General features: G+C 34.5%; 1 protein-coding gene across 1 annotated transcript in view; it reads left to right on the forward strand.

Annotated features, from left to right (window-relative positions):
• Window positions 1-938: 938 nt before the first annotated feature.
• RAB3GAP1 (RAB3 GTPase activating protein catalytic subunit 1) overlaps window positions 939-18145 on the forward strand; it is an 87624-nt gene continuing 70417 nt past the window's right edge. The window contains exons 1-3 of the mRNA XM_074301897.1: window positions 939-1004; window positions 1111-1166; window positions 5792-5867. Coding sequence (XP_074157998.1) covers window positions 987-1004; window positions 1111-1166; window positions 5792-5867 — 150 coding nt within the window. The 5' untranslated portion in view covers window positions 939-986. The remainder of the gene's footprint in view (window positions 1005-1110; window positions 1167-5791; window positions 5868-18145) is intronic.

The following is an 18145-nucleotide window of genomic DNA, read 5'->3' on the forward strand; positions in this document are numbered from 1 at the left end:
GGATCAAAGCATAGTCTTTTCACCTTTTTTGTTTGCTTTTCTTATTTTCTTTTTGTTTTTTCCCCTTTGACCTTATTTTTTTTGTGCACCAAGTAGAATATGGAAGCACGTTTAGAAGAATTGCACACTTTTAACCTGTTCTGAGGAGGAAGGAGAGGGAGGAAACTTTTGAACACAAGGATTTGCATTGGTGATTGTTGGAAACTATCTCTACCTGTATTTGGAAAAACAAAATGCTATTTTTAAAGCGTGTCCTGAAACATTTGCAGCACATCGGGAGTGTTCAAGCCCTAGATTTATTATCTGTACGTTCCACAAGCCTGACACAATCCTAAGCTTCTATCAAATACATTCTTTTCAAGTAAAGTAAACTTCACAGGTAATAAACGCTCTCTGTCCACCCTCTCAAGGGGCAAAACGAGGAAGCCGGAGAGGCCGGGACGCGCCCGTCACCCGCAGTAAGCGGCGCTAACTCTCCTGCTTCCTCCTGCACGAGATCCGGCCTCGAACCAGGGTCCTCGTTAAGCAAGCGTTAAAAGGCACGTATTAAGAAGCACTTGCTTTATGTCAAGCACGTAGGCTAACTCCTTTTTGTCATGCTTTATCCGGCTTCCCCCTTCATCTATTCTTCTTCTCCCCCCCTTCCCAGTAAATCTCCAAGGGACGTTTCTTCCTCTAACCCAGATCAGGAAACCACGGGCACCGGACTGGGAGGCCTTGAAATCTCGAATACCTCCAAACATAATGATCGAGGACAGCCTTTAAGAAAGCCCTAACTAAGCCTCTCTGGGTCGCCAGTCCAGAGGAACGCTTTTCACTTTAAACTCGTCGATCCGGCCAAATCCGATCTCTTTTCCAAACTTAATTTGCAGAGGGAAAAAAAAGGCGACCCCATTCTCTTTCCTCCCCGCCCACCTCCGGCACCCTCGCCCCGCCTCCTTCCCAGCAGCCCTAGCGCCTGGTCTCTCCCCGACAGCTTCCCCAAGATGGCGGCTGACAGTGAGGTGAGGCCTCTCCCCTCCCCTGCCTCGGTTCTCTCCCTCCTCGAGTTCCCCCAAGTTGTGTCAACTCCCCCGGACTCAACCTTTTTCTGTCCTTTTCTTCCCGCAGCCCGAGTCCGAGGTTTTTGAGATCACGGACTTCACCACCGCCTCCGAGTGGGAAAGGTGAGTGAGGTGCTTCCTCCGGTGGTCCCTCAGCCTTCCGCCTCTACTCCCCGTCTTCACCCCACACACACACACACGCCGCACCGGCGGCCGCGGGAGGCCCGGCCCCGCTGCCTTCTCCCGATAGGGCCAGGCCTCGCATGGATCCAGGCCCTGAGTGTTCCCATCTGGCCCGGAACTTACCGGCCCCCCCCAGGCCAGCCCTCTCCTGCCCTCCCTCCACCCCTGCCCCCATCCCCCCCTTCCCTCATCCCCAAACTCCCTCCCCCCCCGAAGGCTGTTCCCCACCCTGCTCACCCCCTTCTTCTTTCTGGCCGTTTCCCTATCCCTCCTCCTCCCCTCCTTCACAACCTTCCTTCTCTCCTAACCCAGCTCCTCTGTACCACACGCGCCCCCCGCCCCTTTCCGGGCTGCTCCTCCCTCTTCCGGACCCCCTCCCCTCCCTCACACCCTCCGCACCCCCGCCCCCTTCACACACACACCCTCCGGACCCCCGCCCCCTTCACACACACCCCTCCCTCCCCCCCCCCCCCCGACCCTCTCCCCTGCCGGCTGCTTTCGGGGAAGAGCGATGCTAAACTTCCTGTTGGCACTTCTTGCGCTGCCACTTGTTACTTGCGTGACCTGGGGCATGTCACTTTACTTTCCCGTCATTTTACCTGCAAAAACAAGGCATTTTAACGAGACGTTTGAGTTTCCTTCTAGCCCTAAATCTGTCATGCCAGAGTGATCCTTCTTGCCTACCTCTACAACTCATTTTAACTCCAGCAGTTTCATAATTTGCTCTGTCACTATTTTCTTTTTCATTCAAAACTCACTTTATTCGAAATTATGATCCCATGTTATCTCTCACAGGGGTGTACTAAGAGTGCTGGATGCTTAGTCTAAATCCAGCCTCTGTAACCCGAGCACTTGTGTTTCCTTCTCTGTAAAAGGAGGCTGTTAATTCTCATACCTTCCTCACAGTGTTTGTGAAGAAAGTGTCTTCACAGTCTTAAATAATTGTTACTGTCCTTATTTCCTTTTGGTGTGCTGGTCACAGGAGGAGATGGACTTTTTTTTCTTTTCCCTTGCAGGGGATTTAGAATGACTTTTTAAAAAAAAATTTGCAGTCTTGCTTGCTGAATGCTTTCCTTTGATTTCAACTTTTTGCAGCTGTGAATAAAACAACTTTGTCCTTGCTGCTGCTGCTCCTTTTGCTTCACTGGTGTCAAACACCAGTAACAGCTGTGGGGAATCTCCTTCTGTGTTAGTGAAATATTTGTAAGGTTGATTTTCTATATAGCTTTGGTTCAGGTTAGGGAATTTCTCTTCTCCCTGTTATAAAATGTAAAACAAAAAAGTTTATTTACCTATCATGCTTTCAGTTTTTATACTGATGCCACATTTCAAGACTTGTTGGTTAGGAGAGAAGATAAAAATTATAGATGAGCCGGCATTTGTCTTGAATCAAATTGTAGTAGTTGTATATAAGATGCCTTCAGAATGAAATTAGAAAGACAGCACTCCTTATATTGAATTCTTATAGGGTACATAATGCACAATAAATAATGTAGAGGGAAAAAGAATACAAAACTAAGGTCTGGAATAGTGAGCTTGTAATGTGTTTTGGAGAAATTAAACTACAGCTATTTCACTTTTTAACCCATCTACAATTCAGCAAATAAGAGTCCTTGAGAATTGATGTGGCTGAAAAATTCATTACCTTTTGAACAAACTAATGATAAAGTTTCTGAATTTAGCCAGGTGAAACCTCAGCTAACAGGAAAACTTTTAAGTGTCATTATTTTGTCCCTCAATCTACCAATTCTTGCCTGTCTAGCTTGAGTAGAATCTACAGAAGCATTTTTGTCCTTTGGGTCTTCATTGTGATGTAGACCTTTAAAGAAGGAAAACAGGTATAGTAACTTTAAATTGTTGGGTATTCTGTAGAAATGCAAAAAATGCATATGATTAGAAAAAAATGAAGATGAGACTTGAATAATGGATGAGATTTGGATAGGGAGAAGAGATGGAAGGTAGATTTAAGGACAACCTCCTTACAGAACAGATGCTATCTTACTGTAGAGAAGTGGTAATTGGCCAGGTTATAGAAGGGTTTTTAAACTATGTAAATAATATAGACATAATGTCTTTGTAAATTTTCCATCTGTGCCTTGAGAGCATGAAAAAGATGTATCGAGATCTTTTGCAGTGATAAGTTTACCTTGGAGTAAAGGAATTGTAAAGTCAGGGGCATCAGCTGCACAAGGTTGTTGTCCTAATCAGGAACTGTACCAGACTGGCAACAGGATAAATGGACTAGGGAAATATATTTCCCACGAATAGAATATAAATTTCTTGAGTGTTGGGGCTTTTATCTATGTCTTTATATTTAATAGTCCAATGTGTTAGACAAAAAAGCAAATTCTTAAAATTTTTATGAATCGAGTCAAAGATTTGTTTACATATTGGACGTAGAAACTGAAAGTATAAGGATTCAGATGAAGCCAAGGTTTTATGACTTGCATGGTAGTGCCACTGAGAAAAATGTGATAGTCGGAAAGGCAGCTTTTGGTAGAGCTAAAGGAAGGAATATTTTAAATTGAACTTAAAGTGATAGAATATTCATGCCGTAATAAAGATTTAGAAATGGAAATCACTTATTTTTAAAATATCAAAACATTTTCCCCAAGCAATTGCACTATAAATTTATCTTTGGTGATTTATTAGACTATTTTGGTACTTATGTAGAAAAAACTAACCCTGACATAAAAGCTTTTAGGTGATGAATAAGAAATTTGCTTTTGATTTTCATAGTGAAACAGCATAAAATTGAAGTTTTAAAATATTTTGGAAATATATATTCATTAAGAAGGGAAGTTTTTTTCAGTGCTTGAGATTAAGTTTTGAGTGACTATTTTCTTCTTAAAACTTGTAGGGCATATATATGCCCCAGAATTTATTAAGTGTCTTAAACAATGTGGGCACTTAATTCTTCTTGATTGATTGTTGAGTGTATATTTTTTAAAGGTTAAATAGCATACTTTTCTGAGAAAGAACTGAGGAAATCATTTTCCATTTTTCTTTTAAGATATCATTCCCTTTTCAATTTTATACTTTATATTTTTCAGAAATTAGTGTTAGAATTAGTACAAATGCCATTTTGAAAATTTTTAATTATGTTGATTTCCATAACATTAATTCTGATTTTTTTCATTATTTTTGCTTTGTGTGCTTGTTATTTTTTTTGAAAGAAGTAAATTCACATTTTGTCAGTCACTTGAATCATGAGCTTATATTAATCATGTCCAATAATCTTTTCGCAAGGAAACAACTACATTCAGGTGACAAACTATAATATAAATCAGTATTTGAATGACAATCTCTAAACTATAATCTAGAGGTTGTCATTCATTACAGATTTACATAGAAATGTACTCATATGTATGTGTATACATACACATGCAGGGCCACTGAAGTAGAAAATTTGATGTCTTAAATTATATTTTTCTTCAGTTCTCCTGTGTTCTTCTTGACAATAGATTCTAATATTTCATTGAATTACATCATACATGTTCAATTAAAAACCATTATGTTTTAGATTTTAATTTTTTTCAATTCATTGATGAAAGCATTTATTTTTTCCTAATTTTATTCTTCATAATCATCATTTAGCTCTAGTTTTGTAAAGTAAATTTATTTACCACCACTGATCTTTGGGTGTTGAGAGCAATGTTCATTTGCTGATATAACTGATACTGTTCTTATTACTAGTCAGAAATGAATTCTATCTATTGGAGATCTGGTTATTTCATAGATAATTGAGTTTGTTAGGTAGTTAAGTGTTTAAATCCAAGACATACAATTTAAATTGAAGTTAGCTTTGTGAGGAACTGAGAGAGCCTCTTTGCTAGAACTTCAGTGTGGAAAGATAGGGCCAGACTAAAAAAAAAAACTTTTGAAGCCAAACTGGGAGTTTATATTTTATCGCAGAGGCAATTAGGAATTTTTAGAACTTGAATAGAGGAGTGAAATAGAATGACTTGTACTTAAGGAAAATCACTTTGGCAGCTATGTGCATTTACTATTGGAATAGGGGGATTTGAGGAAAAGAAACATGAAACTATTGCATGCAATAATCCAGACTAGAAGTGATAAGGTCTTAGTGTCTATATGAATAGTGAGAGGAAAATAGATTCTAGAACATTGTTTCAGTAGAAATATAGCATTTGGCACCTGACTTTTTGCATTCACACACAGTAATAACTGTTTGATTATGAACTGACAGATGATAAGGGAGTCTCAGTAAATTGATCTTAATAAATTCGTCATTGATTCCTGAAAAAACAAATTTCTATTATTTCTATGAGAAGGGAAGTTTATTCTAGGTAAGCATATAGCAATCAATGTACTAGATAACCAAGGGTCTAACAATTAGTGGTTTAGGGAAGTTTGTTCAACATTTTTATGCCCTATTTTCCTCAATCTTTAATCTGGAAGAGGATTAGTCTCCCCCACACATACCCCTCCCCCACCCCTGGGTAACTAAATGGTATCCTAATTTAAGAATTCTTTCTCTTTTTAAAGTTGATAAAGTGTTCTGCATTGACATGTTTGGAAAGTATTTTTTTTCCCCCTCCTAGGTTTATTTCAAAAGTTGAAGAAGTCTTGAATGACTGGAAACTAATTGGAAACTCATTGGGAAAGCCACTTGAAAAGGTCAGATTTGCTATTTGCTGTATTTAAAAAAAAAAAAAGAACCTTTCTAAATTGTCATTTGCTGCAATAATCCTTTGTATCTTTAAATTCTAAGTTATTTAAAGTTATATGTAATCTGCTTTAAACTGTATTTAATGGAAATTGATGACAGGCATATTTAACTCTCTAGCCAAAAAGTACATGTTGAGTGCTTGTGAAACATTTAAAAAATAAAGTTTTATATAGAATGCAATAATTTGTGGGTGATTTTTTTTTTTCTTCCTTAACTCTTAGTATGGAGAAAAATAGTAAAGACTCTTTGTTCATCTGCTTTCTCTACTGGATTTTGGGACTGAGTTTTTTGATTCTCTTCAGACTTTTCTAGCTTTGTGACCCTAGACAAGTAATCTTACTTTCTAAGCTTCATTTTCCTCTTTTGTAAAATCCAGATAACATTAGCACACAACTCACAGAATTGTGAGAATCAATTGAAATAAAATATGTAAAGTCCCTTGCAAATCTTAAGTTCTATACATTCCAGCTGCTATTGCTACTACTACTACCATCATCATCACTACCACTGCCACCCTTGACTTTACTGTCTTACATGTGATTATATGAATGTTAGAATTAACCATAGAGATGGTGAAGAGAGAGAGAAAATTTAGAACTGAAAATAAAATAAAAATTTTAAAAAGTATTTAACAATCCACACCTCAGTTAAGAAGATAATACTGTGAAAAAAAAATTTTTTTTTAAAGAGAGAAGAAAATAATACTGTGTAAGCAAAGCTAGGTTTTCAGCAGATCAATAACATTTTTTTGCTAGAACCAAAATAGGCTATAAAATTCTTATAACAATAAGTCGAATTTAAATATGACAGCTTCTCTGACCTTAACTAGTATCTTTTTAGTATAGTGTTTATTCTTAAGAAAAATTAACATAAAGATTATTTAAACTTCTAATAAAATTGCTTTGTATCTTCATGAGAATTTTGCTGTTTGAACTTCAGATTCCTTTTGTTCGTAAATTAAACTACTTTGGTTGCTTAATTCCTTGGGCAAATATCTTAAATGTAAGAAATTAATGAACATGTTTTGGTTATGAGGTGTTTCGGTGCTTCATTTCAGGCCTCTGTTGCTTTAAAATGTAAAGCTCTTTGAAAGCTTCAAATGCTCTCTGATCTTATATGAATTAGATCAGAAAACAAATGCTTAGTAAGAAAATTTAAATAATTGATCCTTTGGAAGTAAGATTTAGTTGGTAGTATAAGTGGCATGCCATAATGCATAATTCTGGAATAAATTGAAAATTTTCCTTAAAACTCTGAAATACAAATTTAATGTCAAATTTTAACTAGTTAAACACATTTATGAAGTTTTAAATATGTACCAACAAAAGTACAAATGAACAGAGTGTGAATTGTACTCACCATTCATATTTAAGCAAAATCCAAGAAAAGTAAGGATATTTTTAGTCTCTTTATACTCAGTACTGTTTAGATAAAAAAAATTTTAATCTAGGGTCTTTGGGGACTATGGGTAGATTTCATGGAATCTAGAAGCATGGCAAGGGGGGGATTTAGTCCATTTTCACTGACTTATAGCTGAAATTTAGCCTTTCCTTCAGTTATGAATTTTTTTTTATTAAACCATTGATTAAACCAATGGTTTATTAAACCATTAAAACATATGGTTATTAAACTGATTATTACCAGACTGTCAAAAGGATCCATGATACAAAAAGTTTTAAGAAATACCAATTTAAATGTTTATGATACAAAGACTAGTTCTGGGTTTCATAGTTTGAGAAGGTAATGGAAGATTTGGGTATCAGAAAAGAGTCATAAAGTTCACTGATGAATCAAAAAGGAAGGAACATAGAGAGAGGCTAATAAATAAAACTCAGATTCTAGAGCTTGAGAGAGATGGTGGAACAACAGGTTTTTGTCCCTATTGAGGATGAATTTAAAGAAAATTTAAACTACAGTTTAATGAAATTAGGGTAGATAAACACTTAGAGATTAATATATATTTCCTACATATTCTTATTAATATATTTCTTTAAGATAGGTAATTTTTATGAGCTGTTAAATTTGAAGCATGTAAAGGAGATTCATGCTTTTTTTTGTTTTTGTTTTTCTGCCTTTTAAATCCCATTGAAAAAAATTTATATGGAGAAAATAATAGAATGTAGCATGAATTTTAAAATATTAAAGTGAGTACATATTTTTCATACCCCTTATGTGCATTGTTGATGTTTTTCCTAGAATTTATAATCTAAAGGAAATAATGACAAAAACAACTTTGAATTATAGATTTACTTTGCTTTGAGGAAATGTAAAAATAAGTGGCAAATAAAGAATCAGGGTCATAATTAGTATTATTACCAAATAAATGTTTACTCTTATAGCTATAATCTGCAAAGGTATTAGGTGATAGTTTGTGGCTCATTTGATGAGACTAATGTATTAAGTAGAGAGTTGTAAGATAGAAAAACTAAATGATTAAGCTGAAGTAGAAAGAATAAAAATCAAAGGGATAGCATGATTAAGTTAAACTTTTTTTAAGAGTACCTTGATTGTTCAAATTGAGGAAGCAATGTGAGCCTATTGTCATTTTTATTTATTTTATATTTAAATAGCCACTAAAGCTTTAGCAAGTTAATATCAAAAATTTCAGCATATTTGTTACTTTGTAATGGATTTGTGGCAACTTGGCAGCACAATGGACCTGGAATCAGAAAGAACTTGGTTCAGATTGCACCTCATTTGTTAGCTATGTGACACCAGACAAGTCATTATAATACTTCTTTACCCCAGTTTCCTTATCTGTAAAATGGAGATGATGATAATAGCATATTGCTGTGATGTTAAATGAGATAATTTAAGCACTAAATAGCACTGTGCTTGGCAATATAGTGTTTTGTAAATATTAGCTTTTATCACTTTTACCGTTATTATTAGAAGTTTTATGACCACAATAAATGTTGCATATTACAAACAGTTATAAAATTCTTTTTGTATAGCAAAACATAATTTAAAGAAATAACATGTGTAATCTAAAGCCCTTCTTTAACATCGTATTTAAAAGTTAATTTTTTTTTTTTTTTGAGGTAAATAATTTTATCTATCTATTTTTTCAATAGTTTTTATTTACCAGATATTTGCATGGGTAATTTTACAACATTGACAATTGCCAAACCATTTGTTCCAATTTTTCCCCTCCTTCCCCACCCCCAGATGGCAGGTCAACCAATACATTTTAAAATATATTAGAGTATATATTAAATACAATATATGTATACATGACCAAACAGTTGTTTTGCTGAACAAAAAGAATCGGACTTTGAAATAGTGTACATTTAGCCTGTGAAGGAAATCCAAAATGCAGGCAGACAAAATTAGAGGGATTGGAAATTCTATGTAGTGGTTCATAGCCATCTCCCAGAGTTCTTTCGTGTAGCTGGTTCAGTTCATTACTGCTCTATTGGAACTGATTTGGTTCATCTCATTATTGAGGATGGCCACATCCATCAGAATTGATCATCATACAGTATTGTTGTTGAAGTATATAATGATCTCCTGGTGCTGCTCATTTCACTCAGCATCAGTTCATATAAGTCTCTCCAGGCCTTTCTGAAATCATTCTGCTGGTCATTTCTTACAGAACAATAATATTCCATAATATTCATAAACCACAATTTATTCAGCCAATCTCCAATTGATGGGCATCCACTTAGTTTCCAGTTTCTGGCCACCTCAAAGAGGGCTGCCACAAACATTCTTGCACATACAGGTCCCTTTCCCTTCTTTAAGATCTCTTTGGGATACAAACCCAGTAGCAATGCTGCTAATTTTTTTTTTTTTTTAAGAAAATATCATTGAACTTAAACAAAATAAAAACTGCTTAATGTTTCTGTAGATATTTTAGTTGTCAACTTAAAATAGATTTTCTTTTATATGGTGCTTTGTAGGTTGACACTTTCCCTTTTGTTGTTCTTACTCTCAAACTTTATTCCATGTTTTGGGGCCCTGTGCATTAACATGATCCAAACTAACCCTATCATTTTACCTATGAAGAAACTCACATAGATAAAGTAATTTTGTTTAAATCTACAAGTTAGTAATTGACCAAGTTAAGATTTGAGTGCAGGCTTTCTGAGAGCCACTGTGGAGAGCTAAAGAGTTGGTAGTGGAGACTAGTATTGTAGTTTTCTAAAATGTTATTTAGTTTGGGAATTGTTGATCTGATGCTGATGCCCAAAGTAATTAATGTCTGTGACATTAATTAAGTTGCCATGTGACACTATTTAACCCTTAAAGAACTAGCTTACTTTGAGGATTAGTTTGGCCTAATACCTTAGGTAGGTTAGGTTTTTTAGTAAATCTTAAATTAAGCACTTAAAAAAAAAAGTGGATTCCATCATATGATTATGGATCAGTCTTTCTTTATTCAAATCTTTCACCTATGAAGATTGTACTTTGCCATTCCTTTTAGTTTCATCTGTACTTGTTCTTACCAATTGAATTTTGGTGGAGTTTTTTTTTTTTTTTTTTTTTTTTTTTTGTCTTTTATTTTCCCAATAGTACAATGCCCAACATATATACTTGGTGCTGATTAAGTTGACTATTTTTGAAATAATAAATGAATGAATAGATTCTTGCCTTTCCATAAATCTATCAGTTTTTCTAAGTAATATGCTAGAAGCCTTCATATAATTTTGTCATTTTTCAGTGGACTATCTAATTCTCCCTACAAGATTAGTCTTCCTTTTCAATCATACAGGTTTTGGATAATTTTCTAAGATATTCTCCAAAGATAGATCATTTATATATAATTTCTTGAAAACATATTGGGAGAGACTTAATTAAGGTAATTTTCTTTTTCTAAAATGCACTCTAAAAGTGACAAATTTTGCTTGGTTAGGTGAGTTTCAAAATCAGTATTTTGTGATTTTTAGAATTTTAATTTCATTAAAAATATTGGGAGGTAGTAGTACCTTATTTTCTTATGATTTGTGTTCCATTTTTGGCCTTTATTTTTCATATTTTATTTGGCAAGAATTTTGTACTGAATTTTATATTCAGGTCAGTCTCTTATTAATGGTTTGTATTTTACAAGATGGCCACTATCCCAGCTTTCAAGTCATTTGAGAGGTTTTTTTGGGGGGTGGAGCTTTAGGGATTGTGGTGGTGATATTACTATTTTCCAACTTGGGATACATTTTTCCAATGTTAATGACAATGTTTGGACTAGGTTTTAAAAATCTGAAGTTATAATATTGTTATAACATAAGCAGTCCATTTCTTACAAAAGAACAGTTAATCTATCTAGAAATTCACCTCTATCATAGAATAACCAAAAGCACCTCTCCTTCCTGCCAGAGTTGACTGAACTCTTGGTTGAAGCCCTCACCCTTCACAGTCACAAGTGGCTGGAGCTGATTCTGGCCTGGTCCCCTTAATTTTCAGATTTTTATCATGCAAAAAATGGAGTTGCTATATTTTTTGTAAGTATAGGTTTTTTGCCTTTTCCTTTGATCTTTTTGAGGTATAGATTTAATAGTGATATCCTTGTATTCCCCCTATTTTATCCTTCTATGAAATCTACATAGAACTGCAAGAATCCCAGCTCTAATTGCTGAGACTGTTGGCGTTTTTTATAGAATTGGGTCTTTTATTGTCAAAATTGATATCCTCTATTGATATGCTAACTTGTTTTTGCTTATCTTGTTATTCATATGACTGGCTAAGTTCATGATTTTCCTATATTAAATTAATCTGCATTCCTAGTATAAATGCATCCTGATCATAATATATGATCTTTGTGATATGTTGTTTTGTTGTTGTTTTTTGTTTTGTTTTGTTTTGTTTTTTTTTATGCATGGGTAATTTTACAGCATTGACAATTGTCAAGCCTTTTGTTCCAATTTTCCCCCTCCTTCCTCCCATCCCTCCTCCCCGAGATGGCAGGTTGACCAATATATGTTACATATGTTAAAGTATAAATTAAATACAATATATATATATATACATGTCCAAACAGTTATTTTGCTGTACAAAAAGAATAGAACTTTGAAATAGTGTACAATTAGCTGGTGAAGGAAATCCAAAATGCAGGAGGACAAAAATAGAGGGATTGAGAAGTCTATGTAGTGGTTCATAGTCATCTCCCAGAATTCTTTCACTGGGTGTAACTGGTTTAGTTCATTACTGCTCTATTGGAACTGATTTGGTTCATCTCATTGTTGGAGAGGGCCTCGTCCATCAGAGAATTGATCATCATACAGTATTGTTGAAGTATATAATGATCTCCTGGTCCTGCTCATTTTACTCAGTAGCAATTTATGTAAGTCTCTCCAGGCCTTTCTGAAATCATCCTATTGGTCTTTTCTTACAGAACAATAATATTCCATAATATTCATATACAACAATTCAGCCATTCTCCAGTTGATGGACATCCACTCAGTTTCCAGTTTCTGGCCACTACAGAGAGGGCTGCCATAAACATTCTTGCACATACAGGTCCCTTTCCCTTTTTAAAGATCTCTTTGGGACATAAACCCAGTAGTAACACTGCTGGATCAAAAGGTATGCACAGTTTGATAACTTTTTGAGCATAGTTCCAAATCATTCTCCAGAATGGCTGGATGTATTCACAATTCCACCAACAATGTATCAGTGTCCCTGTTTTCCCACATCCCCTCCAACATTCATCATTATTTGTTCCTGTCATCTTAGCCAATCTGACATGTGTGTAGTGGTATCTCAGAGTTCTCTTAATTTGCATTTCTCTGATTAATAATGACTTGGCACATCTTTTTATATGGCTAGAAATAGTTTCAATTTCTTTGTCTGAGAATTGTCTGTTCGTATCCTTTGACCATTTATCAGTTGGAAAATGGCTTGATTTCTTATAAATTAGAGTCAATTTGGAAATGAGGCCTTTATCAGAACTTTTGACTGTAAAAATGTTTCCCCAGTTTATTGCTTCCCTTCTAATCTTATCTGCATTAGTTTTGTTTGTATTAAAAAACTTCAATTTGATATAATCAAAATTTTCTATTTTGTGATCAGTAATTATCTCTAGTTCTTCATTGGTCATAAATTCCTTCCTCTTCCACAGGTCTGAGAGGTAAACTATCCTATGTTCCTCTAATTTATTTATAATGTGATATGTTGTTTTAACCTCTTTAGCTAATATTTTAAATTTTGCATCTCTCTTTGCTTTATGAATAAAGACCATACCTGTGTGATAGAAGGAATTTGGTAGGATGTCTTCGTTTGCCATTTTTCCAAATAATTTATATACTGTTAGGATGAATTCTTTGAATGTTCTTTAACTGGTGAATACATGAGGAGAGGGTTGTTTTGTTTGTTGATTTATTGTTCAGTTTATTTTTCTGAAATTGGGTTGTTTAAATTCAATTTTCCGTTAGTTTGTGTTTTATATTTTTTTGGTAAATATACATTTATTTCATTAAAGTTTTTGATTTTGTTGAAGTATAATTGGACAAAATAGTTCCAGTAATATTCTTTATTTCTCCTTCATTTGCTGGGAATTTTCTGTTTTCATTTTTGATACTGATAAAATTTAATTTTCTTCTTTTTAATCAAATTAATAGTTTGTCTATTTTACTTCTTTTTTTTTTCTTTAAAAAAAAAACCTAGCTAGGAAGTGTCAAGTGTCTGAGACCAGATTTAACCCGGGTACTCCTGAATTCAAGGCTAGTGCTCTATCCACTGCGCCACCTAGGTGCCCCAAGGATCTCATAATCTAGTGGGGAAAACAACTGGCAAACAACTTTGTATAAACAAGATGCATACAGTTTAAATTGGAAATAATTAACAGGGAAGGCAGTAGCACTAAGGGGAATCTTCCTGGAGAAGAAGGCATATTAGCTGGAACTTGAAGCAAGGCAGGAAAACCAAGAGACAGAGAGGAGGGAAAACATTCCAGGCATGAGGGACTACTAGTGAAAATACCTGGAGTTAAGAGATATAATACTTTATTTTTTATGAGAAATAGCAAGGAGGCTAGTGTTTTGAATATTCAGATACAATGCCTTTGGGGGTGTGTGTGTGTGTGTGTGTAAATAACCAAAAGCTGCTGTTTTATTTTTAATGATGATAAGCTAGAATCCTTTCCAGTAAATTCACAAGTGCAATAAGGATGTCCCTTATCACTTCTTCTGTTTGATATAATACAAGAAATGCTGACTATACAATAAGATGAAAAGAAAATGAGGAAATAGCCATAAGTAAAAATGATAACAAAAATACTGCTTTTGATACATAAGATGGAGTACTTAAAGAATATGAAATGGTCAACCAAAATGAAATAATAACTTCCTCAGGCTTGCATGATATAATGGAAATCCACACAAATCATCAGTATTTCTATAAAGTACCAATGAAAACTAGCAGGAAGAGATAAAATAAAATTGACTTTAAATTATTACAGGATATATGTAAAATACTTGGGAGTCTACCTTCCAAGGTGAATACAAGAACTACATAAATACAGGTACAAACAACCACTTATAGAAAAGCATAAATACATGAAAAAATATTAATTGCTTATGAGTAGGATGATCCTATAGAATAAAATGACAATATTATTTTTAAAATTTGTTTAGTCAAAGTCATACCAAATTACCAAGTAATTACTTTATAGAATTAAAAAAAGTAATAACATTTATATCAAGGGAAATAATGAAATTGGGGATGGAAGGGAGCCTAGTAGTGCCAACTGTCCCACTTGTCATATCCAACTCTTTATGATCTCTATGGATCATACCTCCCAAATTCTATCCAGGCATATAGTCATTGCATCAAACTATACTATAAAGCAATAATTAATCAAAGAATTGATACTGATTAAAAATAGATTGATGCAGTAAAACACATTATTAGAATCAGATATATACCCTAATATTAACTAAACACAAAGACCCAAGTAGAAGGATAATGACTGACTTTTTGACAAAAACTGCTGGAAAAAATTAGACAGAAATACTTAGATTTAAACCAATAACATCATCACTTAACTTCAAAAGGGTACATAAAAAGCCACATCATAAATTAAAGAAACAAGGGGAAAGTTACCTATTAGATTTTTGGATAGAAGAAAAGTTCATAATAAACAAGGGATTGATAGATGAGCATAGATCAAATGAATAATTGTAATTGGAGTTAAAAGGTTTTGTATAAGCAAACCTAATAAAGACAAAATTGAAAGGGAAATAGCTGTGGGGAAAATTTATAACAAATTTTCTCAGGTAAAGGTCCCATTTCCAAGATTATTTAAGAAACTGACTGAAATATATGATAAAAAAGCCATTCCTCAATTGATCAGTGGACTAAGAATATGAAATCAAAGATAGAAATCCAGATGATAGCTATATGAAAAAAATACTTCAAATCACAAATAGAGAAACAAATAAAAGTATTTAGGAAATTCTAGCTCACAGCCATTAGTTTGGCAAAAATGACAAAAAAGGAAGATAAGTTCTCGAAGGGCTATGGAAAATACACATGGGTGTAGTATTGGAATTTTGAATAAGTATAACCATTCTGAAGAAGCAGTTTGTAACTATACACAAAATGTTACTGAATAGTACACAAACTTTGGTGTAAATCTCTGCTAGATATATACCCCAAAGAGATCAAATAAAGAAGAAACTTTTTGTGTAGTCTTGTTGTTGCCATGTATAATGATCTCCTCGTTCTGCTCATTTCACTTAGCATCAGTTCATGTAAGTCTCTCCGGCCTCTCTGAAATCATCCTGCTGGTCATTTCTTACAGAACAATAATATTCCATAGCATTCATATACCACAATTTATTCAGCCATTCTCCAATTAATGGGCATCCATTCAATTTCCAGTTTCCAGCCTCTATAAAAAGAGCTGTCACAAACATTTTTGCACATATGGGTCCCTTTACCTTCTTTAATATCTTTTTGGGATATAAGCCCAGTAATAACATTGCTGAATGCACAGTTTGATAACTTTTTGAGCATAGTTGCAAATTACTTTCCGGAATGGTTGGATTTGTTCATAATTCCACCAACAATGTATCAGTGTCCCAGTTTTCCCACATCCCCTCCAACATTCGTCATTATCTTTTCCTGTCATCTTAGCCAATCTTAGTCAAGACACATTTCTTATGAATCTTGTTGGGAGATAAAATCAGATTAAAAGGGGAAAACCACAGGAGAGGGAAAAAAGTATTAAAAAGAAAAGTGAACATAGCATGTGTTGATTTATGATCTATGATCTCCATAGTTCTCTTTCAGGATGCAGATGGTGTTTTCAATCCAAAGTCTATTGGGATTACCTTGGATCACTGAACCACTGAGAAGAACTAAGTCTTTCATAGATGATCATTGCACATTCTTGCTGTTAACTATATACAATGTGTTCCTGATTTTGCTTGTTATACTCAGCATCAGTTCATATAAATCTTTGCAGGTCTTTCTAATATCAGCTTGCTCATTTTTTACAAAACAATAATATTCCATTGCTTTCATATACCACAACAATTCAGCCATTCCCCAATTGATGGCATCTACTAATTTTCCAGTTCTTTGCCACCACAAAAAGAGCTGCTACAAGCATTTTTGCACATGTGGGTCCTTTTCCCTTCTTTATGATTTCCTTGGGGGATACAGACCTAATAATGACACTGCTGGATTAAAGGGTATGCACGGTTGTATAGTTTTTTGGGCTTAGTTCCAAATTGCTCTCCAGAATAGTTGGATCATTTCACAACTCCACATTAGTGTCCCAATTTTCCCACAGAAAGTATTTATTAATCACCCACTATGTATTAGGCACAGGGAATACAAATAGAAAGAAAGAATCCCTACTTTTGAAGAGCTTATTCTAATGAAGACAACTACTGCATAAATAATTACATACAGAATAAATATAAAGCAGTTAAATAAAAAGCAGTTTGGAAAGGAGGTTACTGGTATTTGAGGGGAAAGATCAGAAAAGACTCCTGTAGGAGATTCTGCTTAACCTGTGTTTTGAAGAAAGAGAAGAATTTTGTTAGAAAAGGATATGGATATAGTACATTTCAGTTTTGGCTTGGCCAGGGCAAAGGCAAGGAGATAGTAGAAGGAATGTCATGAAAAGACCAAAGAGAATGCTAATTTGGCTAGATTGCAAGGCATGAAAAAGGGAGTGACATAATGTGGCTGAAGTTAGGAGAGGCCAGGTTGTGAATCCACAAAAATTTTATCTTAAGTGCAAGTCTCTGGAGTTTACTGAGCAGAGAAGTGACATGGTTATATACTTAAGGAAAATCACTTTGACAAACAGGAATTAGGAAGTACTGGAGTGGTAAGGGACTTGAGTCAGGAAGACCAGTTAGGTGGTTATTACTGTATTGTAGTTGAGAGGTGAAGAAATTGAGTTGGTTTTGTAAGTAGAAAAAAGGGGTTAGATGATCAAGATGCTACATTATCGTTCTGCCATTCTCCAATCATTCATGATTTTTGCTGTTATAAAGTTGCTATGAATTTTTGTAATTTTTATACCAATAGGTCTGTCTTTTACTTAAAAACAATTTCCTTGGGCTATAGCTATAGTCACTAAGCTGTTAAGGTACTTGAATCACTAAGATGCATATTTTTTAAATTGCTATGAAATTTTGCACAGTAGGGCAGCTAGGTGGTGCAGTGGATAGAGCACCAGCCTTGAATTCAGGAGGACCAGAGTTCAAATTTGGTCTCAGTCACTTAACACTTCCTAGCTGTGTGACCCTGGGCAAGTCACTTAACTCCAGCCTCAGGGGGAAAAAAATTGCACAATAGTCATTTGTAGTTTTGGGGAGCTCAGTGCAAATAATAAGATGGAAATGTGTCAGTCTTACTAAATAGAAATTTATAATTAAACAGAAAGTTGAGAGATATACTATGTACACAAAAAATAAATGTGATTAGGAAAAAGGAGAGACTTGCCAAAGTAGGGAAATTTGAGGAGGTAAAGATCATTTTCAGTTTGGAAACTCAAGGAAGACTTTATGGATAAATGGTACTTTAACTGAACCTGAAAGGAAGAGAATTTTATTAGGTGTAATAAGGAGAGAGAATAGGTTCTAGGAATGATATAAGGCTTCTATTAAAGCATGGAGGCCTGAAGCACAGAATTAGATTTGGAAAATGCTTTTAGTTCCATTTTGGAATATAGAATGAACTGAAAGCAATGTGTATCTGATAAGATTTTAAAAAGTACGTAAGTAGATTATAGATGTAATCATTCTGATAGAGGTTCTGCTATTTGTGTATA

The sequence above is a fragment of the Sminthopsis crassicaudata genome, chromosome 3 (assembly GCF_048593235.1).
Source record: "Sminthopsis crassicaudata isolate SCR6 chromosome 3, ASM4859323v1, whole genome shotgun sequence".
NCBI lineage: Eukaryota > Metazoa > Chordata > Mammalia > Dasyuromorphia > Dasyuridae > Sminthopsis > Sminthopsis crassicaudata.